Below are 24,644 nucleotides of genomic sequence, written 5' to 3' on the forward strand. Positions count from 1 at the left end.
TGATTATTCATTGGAGCACTTGAAGAATGATGCAATCCAGGCAGCACAGTGGGTATGTGATTTCAAATGGTTATAGGTCACCCCAAGATGGATATTACACAGATTTTTCTCAAGAACTGTTTCTCGGGGCTGAATGAACAAAGGAAGTTTATTGTCATATGCATAAGTAGAATGTACAGGTGCAGTGAAAATTTTACTTTCTGGAGCTACCCAGGTACAGACCACAGAAGAACCCAGGTACAGACCCCAGGTATAGACCACAGACCACAGAAGAAGGGAGAAAAAGATAATAATCAAAGAGTAAGAGGAAAGAATATTCACATTTAGTTATGGTGTATCCAAGTGCTGAGTCAGATTGCAGATAGATCTTCTCTGGTCCTGGAAAAGGTTATGGTCAGGGTAGGTTCAGAAGGTTCAAGCGTCTAATAGCTGTTGGAAACAAGTAACTGTTGTTGAACCGAGAGGTGCTGGACTTTAGGCTCCTGTACCTTCTGCCCAAAGGCAGCAGTGAGAGGAGGTCATGACCAGGGTGATGGGGGCAGCTTTGTGAAGCATTGTCTCATGTAGTTGATGCTGATGGTTAGGAGATTGGATCTAGCCACCTTCTGCAGTACCGCCACTCAAGTTTCAAAACCCATCTGTGAAAGAAACCCGTCAGCGTAATCTTCAGAGTGCACCTGCAGGAGTTCGAATGAGTAAATGGAAGGTCATGGCACTGACGTGCCTTCCTCAGGGCTGCCTCAATGTGCTGGCCTCAGAAGAGGTGTGGGGATACTCAGAGACTTGAACCCATTAACCCTCTCCTCTGCTGGCTATCAATTAAGATGTGTCTGGTTCCTCGGCTGGCATTGTATAGATCTGAATTTCATTCCCTGCTTTAATTTTTAAGGTGGGCCAAAAAAAAACAACACCCATTTATCACTTCCACATTCATGTTGCCCATCTATTTCCAGAGGTAGGGTCTGAACCCATCGGTTGTGCAAAGCTGAGTGTAGCTGGTGGTGATGTGGCAATACTTGCAGTTTCACCAGAAAAAAACCCCAAATGTTCTTTCATTTGCAATTTCTCTTGACATCAGTAGTAATGATAAAGAAAATTATCATTTATAGAAGTGACTACACTCCACCGCTGAGGTGTGGACAGCGGGGGATTCATTGTGCAATGCGTGAAGCAGTTGTGCAAGCCTCCTGAAATAATAATTCTGCAACAGCAGGCCATTATCCATCCTTGCTATCTGGGGAGAAGCAAAGAAAGTAAAGCCATAATCAAGCTCCAGGTGGTAGGTTTCAAGAATGTGGAACTGACAATTTCTAATGGGAAATCTACTGAAATCATTGATTTTATGCAAGCTAATAATCTCTTGTATGGATTTTCAGAAACAGCAAAGTTAACCCATGGCACACTGAATAAATCTGCCGCTGTCTATAAGGGGTTTGTACGTTCTCCACGTGCATGCGTGGGTTTTCTCCGGGCGCCGCAGTTTTCTCCCACCCTCCAAAAATACATGGGGTTGCTCCGTTAATCGGGCTGCACGGATTTTGTGGGCCAGAAGGATCCTTTAACAAACTGCTTCCTTAAAATTAAATAAAAACACTTTTTAAATATTCAGAGAATGGAAGACAACTTTCTGCCCTACTGCTGACCTGAGTTAATCTTGACCTCGAGAGCTGTCTGCATATGGAATGTTCGCGTTCTCCTGCAACTGCGTTCATTTCCCCCAGTGCACCAGTTTACTTCCACATTCCAAAATTATGCTGACTGGTAGGTTAATTGGCTGATGGCGGGATAATCAGAGAGAATTCAGTATCAAAATTTATTGTCATGAACATCGCGCAATTCGATGTTTTGCAGTAGCATCACAGTACAAACGTTCATATAAACCACCTCACAAAAGTAAATAAAAATGGTCCACGAAAAGTCAAAGTCAGGCAGTGTCTTTGGTTCATTGATCATTCAGGAATCTGATGGGAGCAGGGAAGAAGCTGTCCTTGTGCCGCTGAGTGCTCGTTTTTAGGCTCTCATACCTTTTTCTTAATGGTAACAGAGTGAAGAGGGTGTGGCCTGGGTGGTGGGGGTCTTTGAGGAGAGGCTGCTTTTTTAAAACACAATTTCTTATAGATGTCCTCGAGGGAGTCTGATGCCTGTAATGCCGCAGGCCGAGTTAACAACCTGAAGATTTTTCTAGTCCTGAGCGTTGGCACCTCCATCCCAGACAGTGATGCAACCAGCCAGTAGGCTCTCCACAGTACACCTTGTAGAAATTTTCAAGAGTCTTCGGTGACATCCCGAATCTCCTCAAACACCTCACAAAGTATAGCCACTGGCAAGGTTTCTTCCTGATTGCATCAACATGGAGGCAGATGCGAGAGAAATGCTTTCGGGAAGTAACTGGGAGAATGGGACAGAAAGCATTGCTCTGAGGGTCAGCATGGTAGACTAAAGACAGTTTCATGTAATGTGACATTTTTATTTTATCACATGACAATAAATAGTATCTGGATCTGGATTGACTCAGTTGGCCGAAGACCCCAAGAAAACATGAGATCTTCCAATGTGCTTATCTGCTAGTTTGTTAATTCAAGTGAAGGACCTTCAACCTGAAATAGGAATGCTGTTTCTCCCTTCAGTTTTGTATTATGGTCACCAACCTACAGGAAAGATATCAATAAGATTGAAAGGGGGCAGAGAAGATTTGATAAGATGCTGCTGGGATTTGAAGAATTGAGTTAGAGGGAAAGGTTGAACAAGTTAGGAGTCTATCTCCTGGAGCGTGGGAGAATGATGCGAGATTTCCATTGAGATTAGGTGAGACAAGAAGGCAGTGAGAGCGTGGAATGAACTGGCAGTGAAGGTGGGGATGTAGGTTTGATTTCGACATTCAAGAGAAGAATGGACAGGTAATGGATGGGAGTGATATGGAGGGCTATAGTCTGGGTACAGGTTAATATGACAAGGCAGAAAAATAGTTTGAAATGGACTAGATAGCAAAAGGGTCTGTTTAAATGTTGTAGTGTTCTATGGTTCCACAGGGATAATAGCATCTCTGGGGCTGGACGAGATAAAGCCCAATTATAATGGGAAGCACGAGAAGAGATTTCTGGAATATTGGCAATGATCTTTACATCTTGCCTGGCCACCAGGAGTGGTACTAGAGGTTTGGAGAATGGCACGTGTTGTTCCTGTGTACAAAAATGATGATAGGTGTTATCTGTGGAATTATAGACCATAAGTCGTACATCAGAGGTGGGAAAACTATTGGAGATGATTCTCAGGGACTGAATTTATGAGAATTTGGACAAGCATGGTCATCTCCGGGTTACTCATACCTTACGAGTCAAATTGTGTTTTTTAATGAGGCTACAAAAGAAATTGATGAAGGAAGGGTGGTGAATGTGATGTATGTGGATTGTAGTCAGACATTTGACAAGGACCCCCATAGCATGCTGATCTAGAAAATTATGAGGCCTAGGATCAATGGAACTTTGGCTGCTTGGTTTCAGAAATGGCTTGCCTGCAGAAGGCAGAGAGTGGTCATGGAAAGACCGTTTACCGCCTGGAGATCGGTGACCAATAGGATCCTACAGGTATCTGTTCTGAGACTCCTGCTTTTTGTAAATTTTATAAATGACTCAGACAAAGAAGAGGAGGGTTGGTTAGAAAACTTGCAGATAACAGCTTTTTCCCAGGGTAGCTATGGCAAATCTGTTTAAGGTGAATGGAAGAGAGTGTAGCGGAAATGTCAGAGGTACTGTTACGAGCCCAGAGGACCCCAAAACCCAGCAGAAATGGATATTCACCAAGATAAATGATCCCTTAAACAAAAGTTGCTTTTAATTATCTTTAAACATGAAAATAGAATAAAATTTTAACTTATTAACCTTACTTAACTCCCTTCTAAGCGCACGTGTATGTAAATTCAGAAAAGTTCTTTGGTTCACAGTCCAATCTCACTTCTCATTCCTCCAAGTTCACTGGTTCCAGGCAATTCTTATACTGTGCACAGAATTTAACATTTATAAAGTTCACCAGACTTTGGTGCTCAAAAGGTAAATGGTTACCAGTCAGGAAGGTTCTTGGCGGTTTTCAGAGAGAGATTTGTTGTTCCAAGACATCAACAACTGATGTACTTCCATCAGACACTCCAGTGTCTTGCTGACAAAATTTGCCCCTTCAGGTTTCTCCAGATGATTACCTCTTTCTTTCAGGACACCACAGACTTCATTTTTGTTTCTCTAATTCCAAGTGAAAAGTTAGACAGCCAGTCCTCTCATCTTGCATGAACCACAAGGGCTTTGACCAGGCTGTCTTACAACTGGGCTTTCCATAAGCTTGCCAACTTGTCCTGTTCCAGTCCCAGCTACTTCTGATGGATGTAACACTGTAGAAGTGATCTGTGTGTGTGTGTCTCTCTCTCTCAGAGAGAAAGCCTATTTGACTCTCTGTGCTTGCAAATCCACATGGCCCTCTTTCAACAGCAAATTCTCTTCCAGACAGCAGCAGCTCCAGCATGCTCTTTCATCTGTTGCCTTTCGTAAACAACAATTCATTAGTGAAGTCACTTGAGCACTTTTCAATGCTCTTGCAAATGGTCTGAGGCCCCGATATGTCTTGCATTGGGCAGAGTTCCAATATTTCAAATAAGATCTGTTTTAAAGTGTTTGCATGTGACCTACACTAACAAACCTTTCCCAATTTATCTCCCAAAACATATCTATATACTCTGTCACAGTACATTTCTTTTTACTCAGAGAGGGATGGGTACCTGAAATGCATTGCTGGGGGCTGAATAGGAACATTCACAAGACTCTTGTGCAAGCACATGGATGTGAGAAAAACCGGGGGTTATGGGTGTGAGCTGGGGGGGAAATATAGATGGTTATGGAGTTGGTTTCCATAGCAAGCATCATCAGGCTGAAGGGCCTTTGCTGTGTTGGATCGCTCGCTGTTCTGTGCCTCCATCATATTAACACTCTTGGATTTGAACAACTTAAAATAAACGCAGAACTGTCTTCCATGTAGTGCAGTTTAAGGATGTATCTTGATGGTGAAAACACTTTACATTTCAAAATATATCTGTATCAGCCTGTACATTAATTCTTGGGTTGTCAAAGTTGATTTGTACAGTGACTGACTGCTCTGAAGAGCATAAAGTTGAAGAGCAGAATTGTTGTTGACCTCTGCATTAGCTTCAACGCACATAAGATATTTTGATGAGCTTTGACTTGTTAGATTTGTTGACAACCTTTAAACATTTATGTGAAGTTTTTCCCTCACAACTCGGCAATATTTCCTCTTGGCAAGACATTTTGCTCAGGGAAATTGCTACCTTGATAAAAGCATTGATTTGTCTTCTGCTTGACTCACTGCTATAGGCAGATTTGATCTGCCAACTGTTTTTGTACTTACATTTATTTTCATCACTGATTCTATTCGCCAACTTTGAGGCCTTTTGTTTCAACACCAAGAGTCAATGATTTTGATACCTCGAGAGTTCTGCGCAGTTGCTTTAATGCTTGCCCTTTCACATTGTCAGCAGAATATCAGGGACAGACACATTTTGCAGATCTGTCTCGAGTGTGTTCAAACTTATTCAAAGGTTTCTTTTGGATCTCACTTACTGTGACACAAAGACAACTGTCTCGCTCAGAGTAAAGCAGGTGAACAAGGAAATCTGCAGATGCTGGAGCACGAAAGTTCTGGAGGACCTCAGCAGGTCACGCTGAGGAAGAGGTCATGCCCGAAGCATTTACCGTCCACTGCTGAGTTCATCCAGCAAGTTTGTGGAGTAAAGCATGCAATCAGCGCACTGCTTTGCCCCGATACAGACAAAGCTATGAACACCTCTGACTTTGATATAAATCAAATTCTGATATGGTGGAGATTGCAAGTATTATGTATACAACCAACGGCATTGATTATAATCAATGCTGTCATGAAGGTTCAATAAATAACCTGCAATATGTTCACCACAAATTGCAACCTTCCCTTCAATCATCCATCATTCCACATCCTATCATTTTCCCTTTCAACCTGTCTTCCCATTTTTCTTCTCGAGACAGGGCACAGAATGCCTCCAAATGAATGCTGAATGCCAGGCCAATGCCACTGAGCATGCAGTGCAGGAGCACTGAACATGCTGGGCATTATCGATTATTTATATGTACATGGAAGGCAGAACATCGATCTATCAGAGGCAGGATACAGGCTAGGGTTGGAACAGCAGAGCACAGGAATAGGCTCTTCAGCCCACAACACTGCACCAAACATGAAACAAGGACTCTGCTGCTTGTACTTGACATGCTCTCCTCCCTTCCCTGCACATTCACGTGTCTATTCAGAAGCCTCTTAAATGCCACCATTGGATCTGCTTCCTCCACTATTCCTGGCAGCCAATTCCAGACACCAGCCACCGTCTGTGTAAAAAAAAATAAATAAACTGACTCTGCACATCTCCTTTAAAAGATCTGCCACTCACCTTAAATGCGCCCTTTACCCTGGTTTAAAAAACATTCTGACTGTCCATCGTATAATTCAGGCACTATTTGACTTTCATCATTTGGTTTAATGAGGTACAAAAATACATTGCCTCTCCAAGAATTGAAGGGTCAACCAACAAACTGACTTACTGGTACACACAATGTGTTTCAGATTCAGATTCCAGATTTATTGTCAGAAAACATACATGACATCATATACAACCCTGAGATTCCCTTTTCCTGCGGGTGTGACAGAATTACTACTATTTTGTTGTGCAAAATGTAAACTATACACAGCTTAAAACATAAACAAAGAGCTGTAAATAGATAACAAATGTAAACAAACTGACTATGCAATACCAAGAGAACTAAAAGGAAATTAATAGAGTGCACAAGAAGGAGTCCCTGATTGAGTTTGTCGTTGAGAGTCTGATGGTGGAGGGGTAGCAGCTGTTCCTGAACCTGGTGCAATGATTCTTGAGGCACCTATATCAGTTTCATGACAGTAGTAGTGAGAACAGAACATGTGCTGGGTGGTGTGGGTCTCTGGTGGTTGCTGCTGCTCTCCGACGGCAGTGTTCCCTGTTGCCTGTGATGTCCTGGGCTGTGTCCACTATCTTTCAGAGGGTTTTATGCTTTGAGGTATTGGTGACCCCACACTAGACCTTGATGCAGCTGGTCAGCACACTTTCCACCACACCTCTGTAGAAATTTGCCAGGGTTTCTGATGTCATACCAAACCTCCACAAGCTCCTGAGGGAGTTCTTTCTTCATGATGCCATTGGCGTGTTGGGTCCATGAAAGATCTGCTGAGATAGTGACTCCCATGAACCTAAATGTGCTAACCCTCTCCATCTCTGATTCCCCAATGATCACTGGATCGTACACATCTGGCTTTCCTTTCCTGAAGTCCACAATCAGCTCCTTAGTTTTGGAGATATTGAATGCAAGTTTGTTGTTGGTGCACCATTGAGCCAAGTTTTCAATCTCCCTCCTGTGTGCTGACTCATTCACTTTATTTAGAGTGGCCATGGCAAAAGAGGACATGGTCATATATATATATATAGTGTTTCAATAAAAATTATATTTTTAATAAGATTTAAACCGTATTGCAAAAACAACAAAACACACTTTATATAGGGTAACCTATGACTATGTCTTCCTTTTGCAATGGCCACCCTATTTATACAACCCACTACTGTGATATCACAGGCAAATTTTTTTAGTGGTGTTATTGTCATACTGAGCCACACAGTCGTAGATGTAAAGTGAGTAGAGCAGGGGGCTAAGAACGCAGCCCTGTGGTGCTCCGGGACTGATGGAGACTGTGGAGGAGAATTTCATACCAATCCTCACTGATTGTGGTCTGGAGGTGAGGAAAGCCAGGATCCAATTACACAGTGGGGTGTTAACTGCCAGCAAATGCTTTCACAAGACCTTTCTCTTCATTACCAATGTAAATTGTTTGCACTTGAATCGGAAGTTAATTAAACCCACTGTTGACCACAAAGTAAATCAATGCTATTTAGTTTTTAATTGCCACAGATGATTCTGAGCACAGTCAGGATTATGATCAATCTCAAAGAGGAAATAAACTGGTTTTCTTCTAAGTAAATAGGATTTAGATCATCATAACGGCACCACAGGTCTCATCATACCGGAACATAATGGCACCACAGCTCTCATCGTACCAGAACGTAACGGCACCACAGGTCTCATCGTACCGGAACGTAACGGCACCACAGGTCTCATCAGCTACTGCAGCATTTATGATTGGATTGTTTCAATGTGAATGTGATCAGTGGAGACAATAATTATTCAAATCTGGAAGACCCGATCAAGGTCGTGCTTGATGGATCAGTTGGTCAATGCCGCCATTTTTACGTGACTGCAATTTACAGTTAGTGTTTGACCTCATGAACTAAAGAGAACTACTGTGACTTTCTGAACTAAATTGAAACGGACCCAGAGGATTTTTCTTGCCAATGAACCACCGTTCTCATTCCTGGAATCCACAACTGAGGACTGTTCAGAGCAAATAGTGCACTACCCGTTCAATATTTTCTGACAGGTTGTGACTTCTAATCCTGGAGAGGGTTAGTACCATCAAGTTCCCACACGTCTGCACATTAGGGTCAGCTCATTGATGCCGCCGTGAAAAAAAGGCAATCCAATACAGTTACTTTCTAAGGAGTTGGAGGAGATTTGGTGCATCGTCAAACTCCTACCAGGAGTACATTGGGAAATACAATGACCGGTTGATCACAGCCAACACACATGCCCAGAAGGGGGCCAAAAGTGACAACTCCAGACAAGTCCACTGCAGACACTTATATGAGGTGCAATATATGCCCGTGATATTTTAGATTCTTGCAATGCTGAGGTAGAAATGGACCAATTAGAAAGGTCTGGCACAGGCACAACAACTAAATCCATTCTTTACTAAACCTTTTCAACAGAGCAAGGTTTGTAATCTACCTCCTATATTGAATAAAAAATGCAATCAAAGGGAAATGTGTGGGAAGGGGAGAACTCAGAACATTTATCAGTACAGATCTAGTCCAGGACCATAATATTTAACCTGATATATTTAATATCTGTCTCGGTATCCTGTGGTAATTTAAATTCTTATCGTTTTCGCTAGTCTACCTTACATATCTGTATGACTGCAGCAAGAAAGAATTTTGGTGCATCTCTACATCGGTCTTAAGTATATGCCAATAAACTCCCACCACTCATTAGGATGTGGGTAGGAAATTCTTTATGTATCAGCGCTTGTGTCCTTGAACCTCTGCCAAAGAAAAAACAGCGTCTTACTCTGGTTGAATCGTGGAGGGTTGTCATTGATGTCTGTGACTGTGATGGTTACGGTTGTTGATCCAGACAGGCCGCCCAGCTGCCCCGCCATGTCCTTGGCTTGGATTACCAGGACATAGTGGTCCTTCTTCTCACGGTCCAGGTTTGCGACAGCAGTTCGGATTATCCCTGAATAAAGCACACAGAAAGAGCAAGTGAATAAATCACCTGCTTGGCAACATCTTCAATCCTCCGTTAATAAGAATCCTTCACAAACATAGCAGCAGCCAAGTTTGATGTTCTGGGCAATTTATCATAACAACTTTACCATTTGGTTGTGACATCATTCTGGGTTGAATCATATAAATACTTCTGGTCTGCTCTACAAAGCAGCAGGAGCAGGCAGTAAATCTGCCTAACATGTTCAGTTGGATATTCTTCAGAAACCAAGAATAGCAGGAGATTTGGAGGAGGCAGCCTCATGTTGAGAAGATACATATCAGTGAAAATCTGCTTTGCTCCTTTGCCAGACTTGTAAAGAATGCATTTGCATACACAATCAATTAAAGCATGGCAATACACTGAAGTGCTGGAGAAACTCAGCAGGTTATACCACATCCAGAGAAAATAAAAGGCAGTCGACTTTTCGAGCCTGACCCTTCTTCAGGAGTGCCGCCAGAGTGATAGTAATATCTAATTTCCGGTCAACCCCTCCCCCAGTTGCTCCCTCATCCCTCTGTCATCCCTCATCCAGCTCCCCACCTCCCTTCCTTCCTTCTTAGCTCTTTGGGCTCTCCCCATAACTTCTCAGCTTCTTCTACCCTCCCATGTATACTATCGCTTACCAGGTAACCCGTGCACCTCCCCTTCCCCTCCCACCCTCCACCTTTATTAATCTGACATCTGGCTGAGTTTAATCGATACCAAAGAAGGACTCAGGGCTGGAAGGTTGTCTGCCTTATATTTCCGGTGGATGCTCCCGCACATTTGAGTTGCTGCACGAGACCACAGCACCTGTAAATTCTTTGCTTACAACCAAAGCACGGTGATGTGACATTCAGCAGAAGGTGGCTGTAATGACTGTGGGAGCCTCCAACATCCTGCGATCTGCTCAGGATTGACAGATCCTTTTTTTTTAACCATGATGCAGGTACAGTCTCTCAGGAATTCTAAACTCTACGACTTGGTAAACTTCCAAGGCTGAGCTTATTTAAACAGAACGCAATGAAGCTCGTGTTACAGCTTTCTCCCTTTCTCGAGAATGAACATAAGAGAATCGTACCATGAGTTGGGCACTTGGACCCCTCAAACCCAGCCCAGTGTTTAGTATGATTAAATTGGAGTGGATCGCAAGAAAATTAGAAATAAGCCAACAAAGAACTTCATCTGTTTCAATTGATACATGTTCCTCAAAATTTTTGATGGAAAGGCCCTTCCAGCTCATGAAACCTGTGTCATCCATTTAGCCCCCTATGTCTTTGGAATGTGAACTGGAACACCGAGGGAAGACACAGGGAGAATCATATAACCATATAACCATTTACAGAGCGGAAACAGGCCATGTCGGCCTTTTGAGTCCGCACTGGTTCACTAGAACAACTCCACTAGCTCAATCCTCCCGCTCTCCACCAATATCGTACAAACTGTTCACAGGAAGTTGCTCTGTAATAGCAGTGCGCTAAGCCTGGTACCCAAAAATTACAGGGAACGTGAGTCACTCTATTCAAATGTTTCACGTAATACTGCGAACACACAGCCAGCAGCATCTGTGGATAGAAAAAGTTTACTTTTCATTAATCAGATTTAAATTAAATGACAAAACTTCACAGTAAAACTGGGGATTTGGCATGTAATGAGCAAAGTCTGTGAATTTCCTTCTCGGTCCTTAAAGCAATGATGCTTGCAACCTGCAACCCTAACCCCAGTCATGCCCAGTGGCACCCAATGCCATCAGTGCACGCCTGGATGCCAATTCCATGAATTCACCACCAGCGCAGACGACACTCTTTTGCTTCTCTTTCTCTGACTGTAAGAGGCACTTCAGGCAATTTCTGCCAATGGTGAACCTGTTTGCCTTATGGTAAATGAAAGCAAATTCCATGTAATATTGCACTGTTTTGTTACATGACAATAAAGGAATTCTGAGGGATTCACCGAGAAAGGAGCTCCTTCCAACAAAGGGTCAGTCTCGTTCATCCCAAGAAGGAAGAGCTGGAAGAAAGGAACTGGGAGGAAGAGAAAGAGATGGGGCAGGGGAGCTAACAGAAACTGGAGCAGTTGATGTAAATGCTGTCTGATTGGCCTCCTATCCATGCCCACCTATGGCCTCTTGGCTGTTGGCCTCCTCCCTGCCCATTCTTCCCTCCATTCCCCCCCCCCACCTTTTTATTCAGGCCTTGACGAAGGATTCAGGCCTGAAATGTTGGTTATGTACATTATCTTTGCCTCGTATGGATGCTGTGCGACCCGTTGAGTTTCTCTGGCAAGTTTGTGTATTTACTCTCTTTTTTTTAATCAAGCCTGCTTGTCGCTTCTTAAAAGAATTCCAATTGGTTTGTCAAGCAAGATTTTTCCTTAAGGAAACTATGGTGGCTTTGGCTTATCTTGTCATGTTCCTCAAAGTACTCCATAACCTCATCATTGACAATCAAGCTGACATCAAGCTAACCAGTTTACAAATTCCTTTCTGCTGATCCCCTCCCTTCTTGAATAGTGGAGTGACATTTGCAATTTAGTTTCCTCTGGAACCATGCCAGAATCTATTGATTCTTGAAAGATCATTGCAAGTCATCAGTCTCTACAGCTACCTATTACAGAACCCAAGGGTGCAATCCATCTGGTCCAGGATCCTTATCTCCTCTAAACAATTCAGCCAGTTGAGAACCTTATGGTTCTTTTCCCTGATATCCTTGGACATCTGACACACTGCTAATGCCTTCCACCATGAACTAGCTCGAGACTGTCTGAAGAGGGTACTCGGTTTTGGAAGCGGTATGTGAGAGGGTGCCGAGGGCACTGAATGTTTCCAGATCATGTCACGAGGTTCAGATCTGGAGCTCGGGCTGCTAATGGTTCGAACTGGACTACGGTGGCTGCGGGAGTGCTGGAGATGAATACATGAACAGTCAGTGACTCTGGGGGTGGGGAGCTCTCTTTTGCTTCTCTTTCTCTGACTGTAAGAGGCACTTCAGACAATTTCTGCCAACGGTGAACCTGTTTGCCTTATAGTAAATGAAAGCAAATTTCGTGTAATATTGCACTGTTTTGTTACATGATAATAAAGGAATCTTGAAATATGAATTTAACTCCATTGTCATCTCTTTGTCTCCAATGAACATTTTTCCTGCATCATTTTCTAAAGGTGCCAGGTTGCTATTGATAGGTATTTTGATTTATCTTTCAACTGCCAGATATTTTCTCGGCTTAACTTTACATTCTAATTTACTTACAGAAAAAGTTCAAAGATTCAAAAGTTCCTTTTTTTAACCTAATTAAAAATATAATATACAAGATATACTTCGTCTTTTGCAAGGCAAAGGGTCACCATGAGAATCTCAATCTCTCCATCTCTGCTACATCTGTTCCCAAAATGAGGCCCTTCGGTCCAGATCTTTCAAGATGGCTGCCTTCAACTACATCTCCTCCACTTTCTGCCCTTCCACCCCAGATGCAACAACATAAAATCCCCCTCGTCCTCACCTACCACCCCACCAGCCTCCGCATCCAACATATCATCCATTGGAATTTCTGGCACTTATTACAGGATCCCACCACCAGACACAATTTTATTTCCCCTCCCCTCTCTGCCTTCAGTAAGGACCGCTCCCCCCGTGACTCCCTCGTGCACTCATCCCTCCCCACCTTTTGACACCCAGCACCTTCTCCTGTGGCCACAGGAGGTGCCACACATGCCCACACCTCCCCCCTCACCACAGTCCAGGGCCCCACACAGGCCTTTCAAGTGAAGCAACAGTTCACTTGTGTATCCACAGGACTGATTTACTGCATCTGCTGCTTCCTTTGTGGCCTTCTCTGGATAGACGAGACCATTGCTGATTGGCAGATCGCTTCGCTGAGCACCTCCGCTCCCTCCACTACTGTGGTGATACGTTATTACACCACTAGGTCACCAGGTGGCTCACTTGGTGACCTTGCATATATAAACTGGTGGCGACCCATTCCCCCCTTATTCTGGCCTAGGCTTGCACAGAGGCAAGACCTCAAGACCTAGCTGTATATATTAGTCAATTAAAATTAACATTTTATCTGCACTCTGCTTTGTGTGATTTGATGCTAGTCGCCATCAATTTAATAGACTAATATATATCCAGAATGGATGTCCCACCAGCCCTCGACTCAGCCAAATCCCGACTCAGGGACCCAGGAACAGAGATGCTTTTTAAAATATACAGGGGTGGAGGGAGTGTCAGAGGAGGAGATGCTGATGATACTGTTAGCTCAGCTGGGGGCTCACCCATGCTTGTTAATACAGGACACTAAGTCGTATCAAGAAGTGATGAACACTCTGCAGAGACACTATAATAGAGGGCACAGTGACCTGCACACCGGTCGCAGCAGACAGGGGAGTTTGTTAAAGACTTCATACTTGAGGTGAAAGATTTAGTGAGGGCTTGTACTTTTAAAGCAGTATCAGCCCAAGAGTATGTGAATGACCTGGTAAAGGACAGAATTGTAGCCGGTGTCAGATGGACGGAAGTAAGACAAAAGCTGCTAGAAAAGGGGATAGTTAGGCTTGAAGAGGCAGAAACTATTGTGGAGGCGCTGGAGAACTCTAGGAGGGAACTAGAGGAGTACTCAGAACTAGACTAGTTAGCCCCTCTCAGGGAGAGATACACGGGTGATCAAGGGCAGCACATAGCAGCAACAGCCCCACAGGAGTGCCCTAAGTGCCCTTTCTGCAGGCAGCTAAAGCACCCCAGAGCTCACTGCCCGTCGTGGGAGAAGGACTGTTCGAGGTGTGGAAAGAAGGGGCATTATGCGAAAGTCTGCAGAAGCCTCAAGGCACCCACCAAAGCCCTTTCTCATGCAAATGAGAGGCGTGAAAGCTCTTTTCCTTCCCCCACAGGCAAGAAGAAGCAGAGTGCCATGTGCTGTCGGCCATCTTGGGAATGGGACGCTGGACAGAGGACATCGCGACTGGGTGATGAGTACAATGCTGAATGCTACTATGACCAAGATGCAGATTCCTACCAGAACGGACGATGCGCTATGCTGGCCTCACTGCGATTGAATCAGGCAAGTCCACACGATTTATCGGACGCGACCATTAGTATTAAGATTAATGGGTCCACTGTAAATTGCTTAGTGGATAATGGGAGTACGGAGAGTTTCATAGACCAAAGGCTAGTAGAACGCCTTGCGTTAAAAATGTACCCGAGTGACCACCAAATTTTATTGGTGTCTAACAAACATGTAACTAAGGTCAAACATCTCTGCAGGGTCACACTGGAGATACAGGCTACGGAGTATGAGGGGTTTAAGTTGTTGGTGCTCCCGCGCCTCTGCGCGCCAGTTCTGCTGAGGCTGGACTTTCAGTGCCAGCTGAAAAGCATCACAATAGTGCATGATGGGCCGCTCCCCCCACTACTCCTTAGAAATAGACGACACCGTAACCTTACGGCCCTGAATATAGAACCACCCCCGTCGTTCACACACCTCACTTCCGACTGCACCCCAGTGGCCACCAAGAGCAGGAGGTATAGCCCGAAAGATAGGGAGTTCATTAGAGCAGAAGTCTGCAGACTCCTGTAGGTGGGCATTATAGAGAAGAGCTCCAGCCCCTGGAGAGCACAGGTTGTTGTAGTGAAGTCTGGGGAGAAGCGGCGCATGGTTGCGGTCTACAGTCAGACGATCAATAAATTGACACAGCTGGATGCCTACTCGCTACCACATATTGCAGACATGGTAAAGAGCATCGCTCAGTACAAAGTGATCTCAAGGCAGCGAACCACCAGTTGCCCATTAGAGAGAACGACTGTATATATACACAGTGTTCGAGGCGGACGGCAGGCTGTATCAGTTCCTCCGCCTCCCCTTTGGCATCACTAATGGGCTATCCCTGTTCCAGCGGGAGATGGACTGCATAGTGGACAAGTACCACTTACAGGCAGTGTTCCCATACCTGGACCATGTTATGATTTGTGGCCACTCGCAAGCTGACCATCACACTAACCTCCAACATTTTTTTCAGACTGCAAAGGACTGCAATCTAACGTATAATAAGGATAAATGCGTCTTCAGCACTAGGAACCTGGCTATTCTGGGCTACGTGATGCAGAACAGGGAAATCATCCCAGACCCTGTCCGCATGTGCCCGCTCCTAGACCTCCCAATTCCACATTCACAGAAGACATTAAAGAGATGTTTGGGGCTTTTCGCATATTACGCACAGTGAGTCTCCAACTACGCCGACAGGGGCCGCCCACTTATAAAAGCTTCGACTTTTCCTCTCAGCCCAGCAGCTACAGAAGCCTTTAAGGAGATTAGGGATCTGAATGCGAAAGCCACCCTGTGATCCATAGATGAAACGGTCCCTTTTTCAGGTCTCAGATGTGGCGTTGGCTGCCACCCTGAACCAGGAGGGACGATCAGTGGCCTTTTTCTCACGGACCCTGCAGGGTCGTAGGTAAGATACTCGGCAGTGGAGAAGAAGGCCCAAGCCATCGTGAAAGCAGTGAGACACTGGAGACATTTTCTGGCTGGTAAACGATTCATCCTTGTCACAGACCAATGATCCGTGGCATTCATGTTCGATAGCCAGAACAGGGGGAAGATAAAAAATGGTAAGATCTTGCACTGGAGGATTGAATTGTCTATGTATAGCTATGACATTCTATACCACCCAGGGAGGCTCAATGAGCCCCCAGATGCACTGTCCAGAGGCACCTGTGCGGCCCTTAACCATATGTCCCAGTTGCAGAGCTTGCACAATGAGCTGGGCCATCCGGGAGTTGCTAGTCTTTTTCACTTTATAACAGCCCAAAACCTCCCATTCTCAGTAGAGGAGGTACAGACCGTAAGCAGGGGCTGCCCCATTTGTGTGGAGTGCAAACCGCAGTTCCACCGACCAGATAAAGCCACACTAATAAAAGCTACCAGGCTTTTCGAGCATCTCAGCCTCGATTTTAAAGGCCTGCTCCCTTCCTATGATAGGAACGTTTATTTCTTCAATGCCAATGACGAATACTTTGCTATCCCCTTTGATATCCTGTGTCCCGATGTCTCTGCCGCCACGGTAATAAAGTGCCTGCAGTCTATCTTCAGCTTGTGCGGGTACCCCAGCTACATACACACAGATAGGGGTGCTGCCTTTAAGAGCACCAAGGTCCAGCAGTGCCTGAGAGATAGGGGGATTGTGACCAGTTGGACTAAAAGCTATAACCCCAGGGGGAAGGTATAGGTAGAAAGAGAGAATGCCACCATCTGGAAAACGGTCCTGCTGACCCTAAAAGCAAAGGACCTATCAGTGGTAAGGTGGCAAGATGTGTTACCAGAGGCCCTGCACTCCATACGCTCATTATTGTGTACTGCCACTAACATGACACCCCATGACTGAATGTTTTCTTTCTCGAGGAAAGCCGCGACAGGCACGGGACAAGCACTCCTCCGGAAGCACTGCAGACGCCACAGGATGGACCCTCTAGTGGAGCCCATGGAAGTGAGGCATGCAAACCCTCATTATGCATATGTCGCATTCGGGGACAGACGGGAAGACTCGATGGTCACCAGGGACCTCGCACCGGCAGGAAGCATGGGCAGCGCAGGAGAGCTGCAGACCTCTATGGACCGCCAGGATGGGACAGCGGATGATGCAGGAGAGCCACAGGCCCCAGCAGACCAGCAGGAATGCACCACGGACGACGCGGGAGGGTCGCAGATCCCTACGGAGCAGCACGACGAGCGATGGATGAGCATACCCTCAACGACCAGCACGCGGGCGGAAAGCCCTACACTCCACAACATTCCCTTGCCCAGGGCCAAGACCTCCAGGGTCTGATACCCCCCACCACCCCTGCCCCGGCACCCTGAGGATCCAGAAGGAAGAGGAAACCTCGTCAGATATTGCACGCGTGGAAAGACACAGGGTAGGGGGGGGAAAGAGTCCCAAATTTTTTAAGTGGGGGGTGTATGTGGTGGTTCGTTATTACACCACTAGGTCACCAGGTGGCTCACTTGGTGTCCTTGCATATATAAACCGGTGGAGACCTATCCCCCCTTATTCTGGCCTAGGCTTGCACAGAGGCAAGACCTCAAGACCCAGCTGTATATATTAGTCTATTAAAACTAGCAATTTACCGGCACTCTGCTTTATGTGATTTGATGCTAGACGCCATCAGCTTCAACAAAGACCTCCCAGTAGCCAACCAATTTAATCTTGATTCACACTCATGCACTCATATGTCTGTCCGTGCCCTTATGTACTGTTCCAGCCTGACCACACATTATTTTACATCTGGCCACCCTCTAGCCACACGGCATTAACGTTGACTTCTCCGCTTTCTGCTTTCCCCTCCCCTTTCCACTTTATCCACTTCTCCCCCCCTTTCCCCCTCCACCCACCCAGACATCCCTCCTCCCTCCCCCTGATCACTGCTGTCCCGTCCCTCCCTTCTCTACCCATCATCTCCTGGCCTTCCCCCCTCCACCCACCCATTTTTTTGTCCAGTCGCCCGCTGACACTCTTTCAAACGTAGATGAAGGGCTCTAGCCTGAAACGTCAGTTATGGATTTTTACCTTTACTACATAAAGGTCACTGTTTGACCAGCTGAGTTTTTCCAGCATTTTGCATTTTTACTATAGAATAAATACCAAGCAAAAGAGAGCCCCTTCAGAGAGTGTCTGTGGATTCACGTCCACCACTTCCATCCCCTCTGCAGCCTCATAGGCTCCTGTTCAAACCATTGGCCACCCGGGATCCAGATCCAAACCTCCAACATGATCAAGAATGCTTCTGCACTCAAGGGTCTTCGTGCCCTCAGCACCCTCTTGAATCACAGTTCCGATACCTGATTCCCAAGAGCCATTATCCAGCAGCCTGAGTGGAGGCAACCACCAAAGATACATAGGACCAGTGGGTTAACTTCCTGTCATACAAGTACATTGACATTAAAATCTATTTACACACCAACGTTTACTGGACTCCTACCTTTGAAAATAAACCCTGCATTTTGGGTTCATTCTTGCAGAATGGATGAATGCACACTTTCTCACCATAAATATGCATGTATAATGCGAAAAATTTTGTACCAAAATTCGAGCTCAAAGTAGGGGGTCGCATTATACATGCATATTTATGGCAGCGCGATTCAACCGGGCGAGGGGGAAGAAAGATGGCAGTGCAAATCGGGCGGGCGAGGGGGGAGAGAGAGACGCCAGCGTGAATCAGGCGGGCGAGGGGGGAGAGAGACAGAAGCGTGAATCGGGTAGGCGAGGGGAGGGGGGGGGTCGTATTATACATGGGGGTAAAAATTTTCTCCCTTTTTCCTCTCAAAAATGGGGGGGGTCGCATTATACACGAAAAGCATTATACACACATATTTATGGTATATCTTTTAAGAGGTTGGTCATGGCAAGAATGAACTCATATGAAGTAAAGACCTGGACCCATTGCAACTTGCCAATCGCCACAATCATTCCACAGCAGATGTAATCTCACTGGCTCTCCACTCAGCCCTGGATCACCTAGACAACAGCAACATATAGATCAGGCATCATCGACCATAGCTCAGCTACCAAAAGCATCATACCTTCAGTACTGGTCAGCATGCTTCAAAACCTGAGATTCTGCATCTCCCTCTTCAAATAGATCCTTGACTTCCACATTAGAAGACCACAGTCAGTGCAATTTCGGTAGCAGCATCTCCTCCTCACTGACCATCAACATAGGCACCCTCAAGGATGTGGGCTTAGCCCACTGCTCTACACGTTATACACCCACGAGTGTGTGGCCAGGCACAATTCAATTCCCATCTACAAATTTGCCGATGACACCAAGGTTGTCGGCAGAATCACAAATGTCAATGAGGAAGCATACAGATCAGCTAGTTGAGTGGTGCCACAGCAACAACCTTGCTCTCAACCGAACCAAGGAACTGATTGTGGACTTCAGTAAGGGGAAACCAGGAGAACACAAACTAGTCCTCATCAAGGGGTCAGCAGTGGACAAGGTTAAGAACTTCAAATTTCTGGTTGTTAACATCTCTGAAGATCTGTCTTGGCCCCATCATGTCACTAAAATCTTGAAGGCTCGCCATTTGCTATATTTGAGAAGGTTTAACATGTCACCAAAGACTCTTGCAAATTTCTAAAGGCGTACCGTGGAGAGCATTCTGATTGGTTGCTTCACTGTCTGGTATGGAGGTGCCAATATATCGGTAAGAAAGGCTAAAGAGGGTTGTAAACTCAGCTTACACCATTATGGGCATTAGTCAACACCATTAAGGACATCTTTAAGAGGCATGACTCAAAAAAATAGTCTCTATCCTCAACATCTTCATCACCCAGGCCATGCCCTCTTCCCACTGTTACCATCAGAAAGAAGGGGCGGGTGCTCAAGGACAAACACCCAACACTACAAAAAAGGCTTCTTCCCCTCCACCATCAGATTTCTAAATGGATAATGAACCACGGACAAACCTGATTCTGATTCTGACCCCATCTGCTTCTGCAACCATTGGCTTTAAGTGCAGCTCATTAAATCCAGATTTGTCATCTTTTGATCCACTGTTTCTACAGGACTTCTTTACATGTTCTTAATTCTCACTGGACACAGTTTCCAACATACTCTTTGAGCTTTCACCTGCAAAACTAGATGCACGATGTTTGTTTACATGCGAGCCACTATCTTCTTCCCCGTCATCATGTCTTTTGCCCACTTCTTGGTTCAAAAAAAAAGCTCGGTGAATTGTAAGAAAATTGGGAAACAGGTAACAATGTCAATCTGGATGCTATACATGCTAGTAAAGGATGATGGGAAATCAGGCCAATTCAGCAACAGGTAACAAGTTAAGATTTGAAAAGCCTGTGAAGTAATTGGGTGGGGGGGAGGGGGTTGAAAGGTCATTTTATGAGGTTGTATTGTCGGCAAGGACATGAGGAAATAAGTCCATAAATTCTTCAGCACACCTGGACAGGCCGAAGAATTTTCTGCAGGATAGAATCTTATCTGTAAGTTTAGCCTGCATCCATTATCTGACAAGACCCATTTCACTCAACAACCAATGGATAGTCACCATCCACGAGGAAATACAGGATATCGTACAGTCATAGAAGTGAACATTGTCACTATTGCAAATTGCTGGGAGGTGTTTCAGGTGGTCAGATTGTGTTCAATCTTGAGCCGTTGATGTACATTGAAACTGGACCAGAAGCAATGGAATCGTAACACTGCTGAATGGATTTTCCTCGCTGAGCCATCATTTGCTGAGTGGTCACATAAAGAGGGAGAATGGGCCTCATGCAAACACAGACTTCCAAGTGCAGGTGATCACACAAACTCCCTCCAAGACTTGTGGATCCAGTTTCTTTTGCTGTCCTCCCTTTCCACGTATTTCCAAAGGTTGGGATCTCTCCATTTTATATTTTCTTATATTTTATGATCCAATCTACTGTTTAATCATGGAACAATTATTCATCCTGCCCCACTCAGCCGTATTGCTCTGCGTGGTGCTGGTTTTATTTAATTTTAAACATGTTTTTAAGTCGTCCACAAATCAAGGAGTACACTGTTTTTCCAATGATTTTTTATCTTTCAAGTGAATGTTAAAAAATGATTATTTCTTTTAAAATATATTTCCAATTGCTTGACTATTATCCGGCCTTTTAATATAATTTATCAATGTACCTCAGTCAATTTGCTACAGACACTTCAATAATTGGGTTTCTTTAATTTAGTTTTTATTCTTAATAAGATCACTCTCAAACTAAATATGAAATTCTACCTTATTATCTTTCTTCCCCAAGGAATTCCTTCCTAATTACCTCTGCCTCATTTTTACAGCCGACTCCATATTAATGCATTCTTCAGTTCTTTTGTTCTTGTGAAAGGGTTGTTTTGTGAGCTATTGCAGTGTGTCTATGAGCTCAGAGGTGAAACGGGGGGAAAAAAAAGAGAGTTTAGAAAGTACGTACAGTTCAAATGGAGCATGGGCAATGTCATTTCCCACGTCTAGTAGTCTAGCAGTCGGGTTACACGTGGGGAAGAAACAGCCCTTGAATATGGTCCAGTTGCCAATGAAGATTGAAGTTCTCCAGGGCAAATGCATTCCTCTGGTTAATTCCCCCTCCCACTCATCAACTTGGATTCTGCCCAACATGAAGTAGGCTCATCCCATTGATTGGATTAGGGTGAAGAATCTGCAGGACCAACCCACTTTCTGCCCCACTTTCCTCTCTGATTTCAAAAGTACATTTGCCATGGAGTATTCAGTTTCCAGTATTGATCACCCTTGAATCTGTAGCCGCTGATCTTTCCGATTTCAGATTATTGTCAGAGTGCATACATGACATCACATACAACCCTGAGATTCTTTTTTCTCGAGGGCACAGCAGAATTACCACTTACTGGTAGTGCAAAACACTGTACTCAATGTACACATGTAAACAAATAGAGAAATGTAAACAAACTGATTGCAATGTAGAGAGGAAAAAAAATCAATAAAGTGCAGAAGAAGGAGTCCTGAAACAAGTCTCTGATTGAGTTTGTCGTTGAGGAGTCCGATGATGGAGGGGGAGCAGCTGTTCCTGAACCTGGTGGTGCGAGTCTTGTGGCACCGAGACCTCTTTCCTGATGGCAGTGGCGAGAATGTGTGGAGGCAGTGGAGCCTTGATGATCGCTGTTATTCTCTGATGGCAGCATTCCCTGTCGATGTCCTTGATGGTGGGGAGGGTTTTGGCTGTGATGTTCTGGGTTGGGTTCACTACCTTTTGGAGGATTTTACGATCAGGGGTATTGGTGTCCCCATACCAGACCGTGATGCAGCTGGTCAGCACACTTTCCACCACACCTCTGTCGAAACTTTTCAAGGTTTCCGATATCATTCCAAACCTTCGCAAACTTCCGAGGGAGTAGAGGCGCTGACGTGCTTTCTTCACCATGACATTAATGTGTTGGGTCCAGGAAAGACCCTCCAAGATAATGAGTCCCAAGAATTTAAATTTGCTCACTCTCTCCACCTCTGATCTATGAATGACCACTGGATTGTACACATCTGGTCTTCCTTTCCTGAAGTCCACAATCAGCTCCTTGATTTTGGTGACACTGAGTGTGAGGTAGCCTCTTTCTAACCTATTATCCTATCTATTTATCCTACTTCATTTTACCTTACACCAATTGCAAATGCCACCACGCTGAGCCTCCACTCTGTCTTAGGTCACCTGGACTATAGGAACAATGATGTAAGGTTGTTGTCCATTGACTACAAACCTCATGATCAAGCGAAAGAACCTGGGACTCTATCCATTACTCCAATTCTGGATCCTCGACTTCCTCATCGGCAGACTCCCATCAGTGTGAATCGGCAATCTCGCCTCCTCCTCACTGATTCATCAACACAGGGACACCTCAAAGTTTCCTGCTTAGTTACCTTGCTCTATGCCCTGTACATCTGTGACTGCGCAGCCAAGTTCAGCTCCAACTCAATCTACACACATGCTGACAATACCACTGTAAAATGAAGTGTTTGGCACTCCTATTTGATCTTTTGCCTTAATAACGTTCTGTGGCAAAAAGTTCACACTCCTGGAATAGTTTCCACAAGACTCGCACCACCAGGGTCAGGAACAGCTGCTACCCCTCCACCATCACACTCCTCAACGACAAACTCAATCAGTGAGGACTTATGCACTTTATTGTTTGTTCTTCTCCTCTCTGTATTGCAGTCAGTTGTTTACATTTGGTTATTTCTTTCCATGTGTAGGTTGTGTACAGTTTTTATTTGCACTACCGATAAGTGGTCACTCAGCATGGCCCGCAGGAAAAGGTATCTCAGTGTTGTACATATCATGTATGTACTCTAAAAATAAATCTGAAATCTGAACAATTCCTTAAGCGAACAAATTTCTCCTCATCTTAGTCATAAATGGCTTCCTCTCCCCCCCCACCCACCTCATCCGGAATCTCTGACCCCATGTCTGGACCTCCCCAACATTGTTCCTGCCTGTCAAATCCTGTCAGAGTTTTGTAGGTCTGTGGTGAACTGGAAATTCACTACTGGTGTGATGTTCTAAGGACTGGCTCCTCCCCCAACCCTTCCCCCATGTATCTCGTTATAAAACACTGGATCCCCACCAAAACCCCAGTTCAGTCCAAAGACTGAATAAGTGTGCTATTCTTACTGAATAAAAGAGTGTGGTACTCTCTCTGGCCTTGAATGCTCTCAGCCGGGCTACAAGATCTCAATGAGATTTGCTCCCATTCTTCTAAATTCCGAAGAGTATAGCCCTGGGTCTATCCAGTCTTTCTTTATTCGCCAGTCGTGCCATCCCAGCGATCAGTCGAGGGAACTTTCGCTGCACTTCCTCATGAGCAAAAATGCCCTTCCTCAGATAGTGCCATGCTATGGTTGCAGCAAGGAGACACAAACAGAAAAGACTGTACTACAGGCTTTATTCTGCTAAAAGACTGTACACACCTGTTTCAGCTGTGGTGGCTCCCGAGTGACTGGCTCATGTCTATATTCGGGTCGCCTGATTGACAGCCGGCCAGGTAGATTCAGCCCCCTAGAGGATCTATTCAGGTCGGCTGATTGACAGGTGGCCAGGTGGAGTCTTCCCTTAGGTGGTGTTCCTGCAGATACAGAGATCGCCCCCTGCAGTTGGCTGGTGGTCGTATCACCACACAGATTAGGAAACCAAAATTGTGCTCAGTACTTAACATATGGCCTCACCAAGGCGCTATACAACTGCAGTAAGACCTCCCTGCTTCTCGATTCAAAAGCCTTCACAATATAGGCCACAATGTTGTTTACTTTCTTCACTGCTCTTCCAAGCACTTGGTGCATGCGATTTGGCTTCTGTAATTTTAACTTTACACCATGTTTCTCTGGTGGCCTTTGATGTTTGGGCTCTAACATTATTTAATACTCTTATCGTCTGCTGAGGTTTTGCTGATCTCGACTCTATCAACCAGCATGGGATTTTCTTTAGATGTATAAATATGTTCCAGCTAAACTCTCCTGTGTTTCTCAAACCCAACCACCCACTATGTTATTAGTGTGCAGCTAAGCATGTGAATGCCATCAGTTGCCAGTCCTATCATCTTAAAGTCAAAGGTTCCCAGTTTAAGTCTTATGTCAGGGCACGGCTAAAGTGAATACTCTCTTTTAACCCCCCCTGATCCAGTCCCCCCTCCC

The 24,644-nt window shown here is 45.0% G+C and overlaps 1 protein-coding gene across 3 annotated transcripts in view; it reads right to left on the reverse strand.

Moving 5' to 3' along the window:
- Nucleotides 1-24,644, reverse strand: part of LOC138736042 (cadherin-22-like) — a 1,166,757-nt gene that overhangs the window by 581,145 nt on the left and 560,968 nt on the right. For all 3 annotated transcript variants that reach the window (XM_069884871.1, XM_069884873.1, XM_069884872.1), the window contains exon 5: nt 9,294-9,461. In XM_069884871.1, the coding sequence (XP_069740972.1) occupies nt 9,294-9,461 (168 nt within the window). The remainder of the gene's footprint in view (nt 1-9,293; nt 9,462-24,644) is intronic.

Source organism: Narcine bancroftii, chromosome 6, assembly GCF_036971445.1.
Source record: "Narcine bancroftii isolate sNarBan1 chromosome 6, sNarBan1.hap1, whole genome shotgun sequence".
Classification (NCBI taxonomy): domain Eukaryota; kingdom Metazoa; phylum Chordata; class Chondrichthyes; order Torpediniformes; family Narcinidae; genus Narcine; species Narcine bancroftii.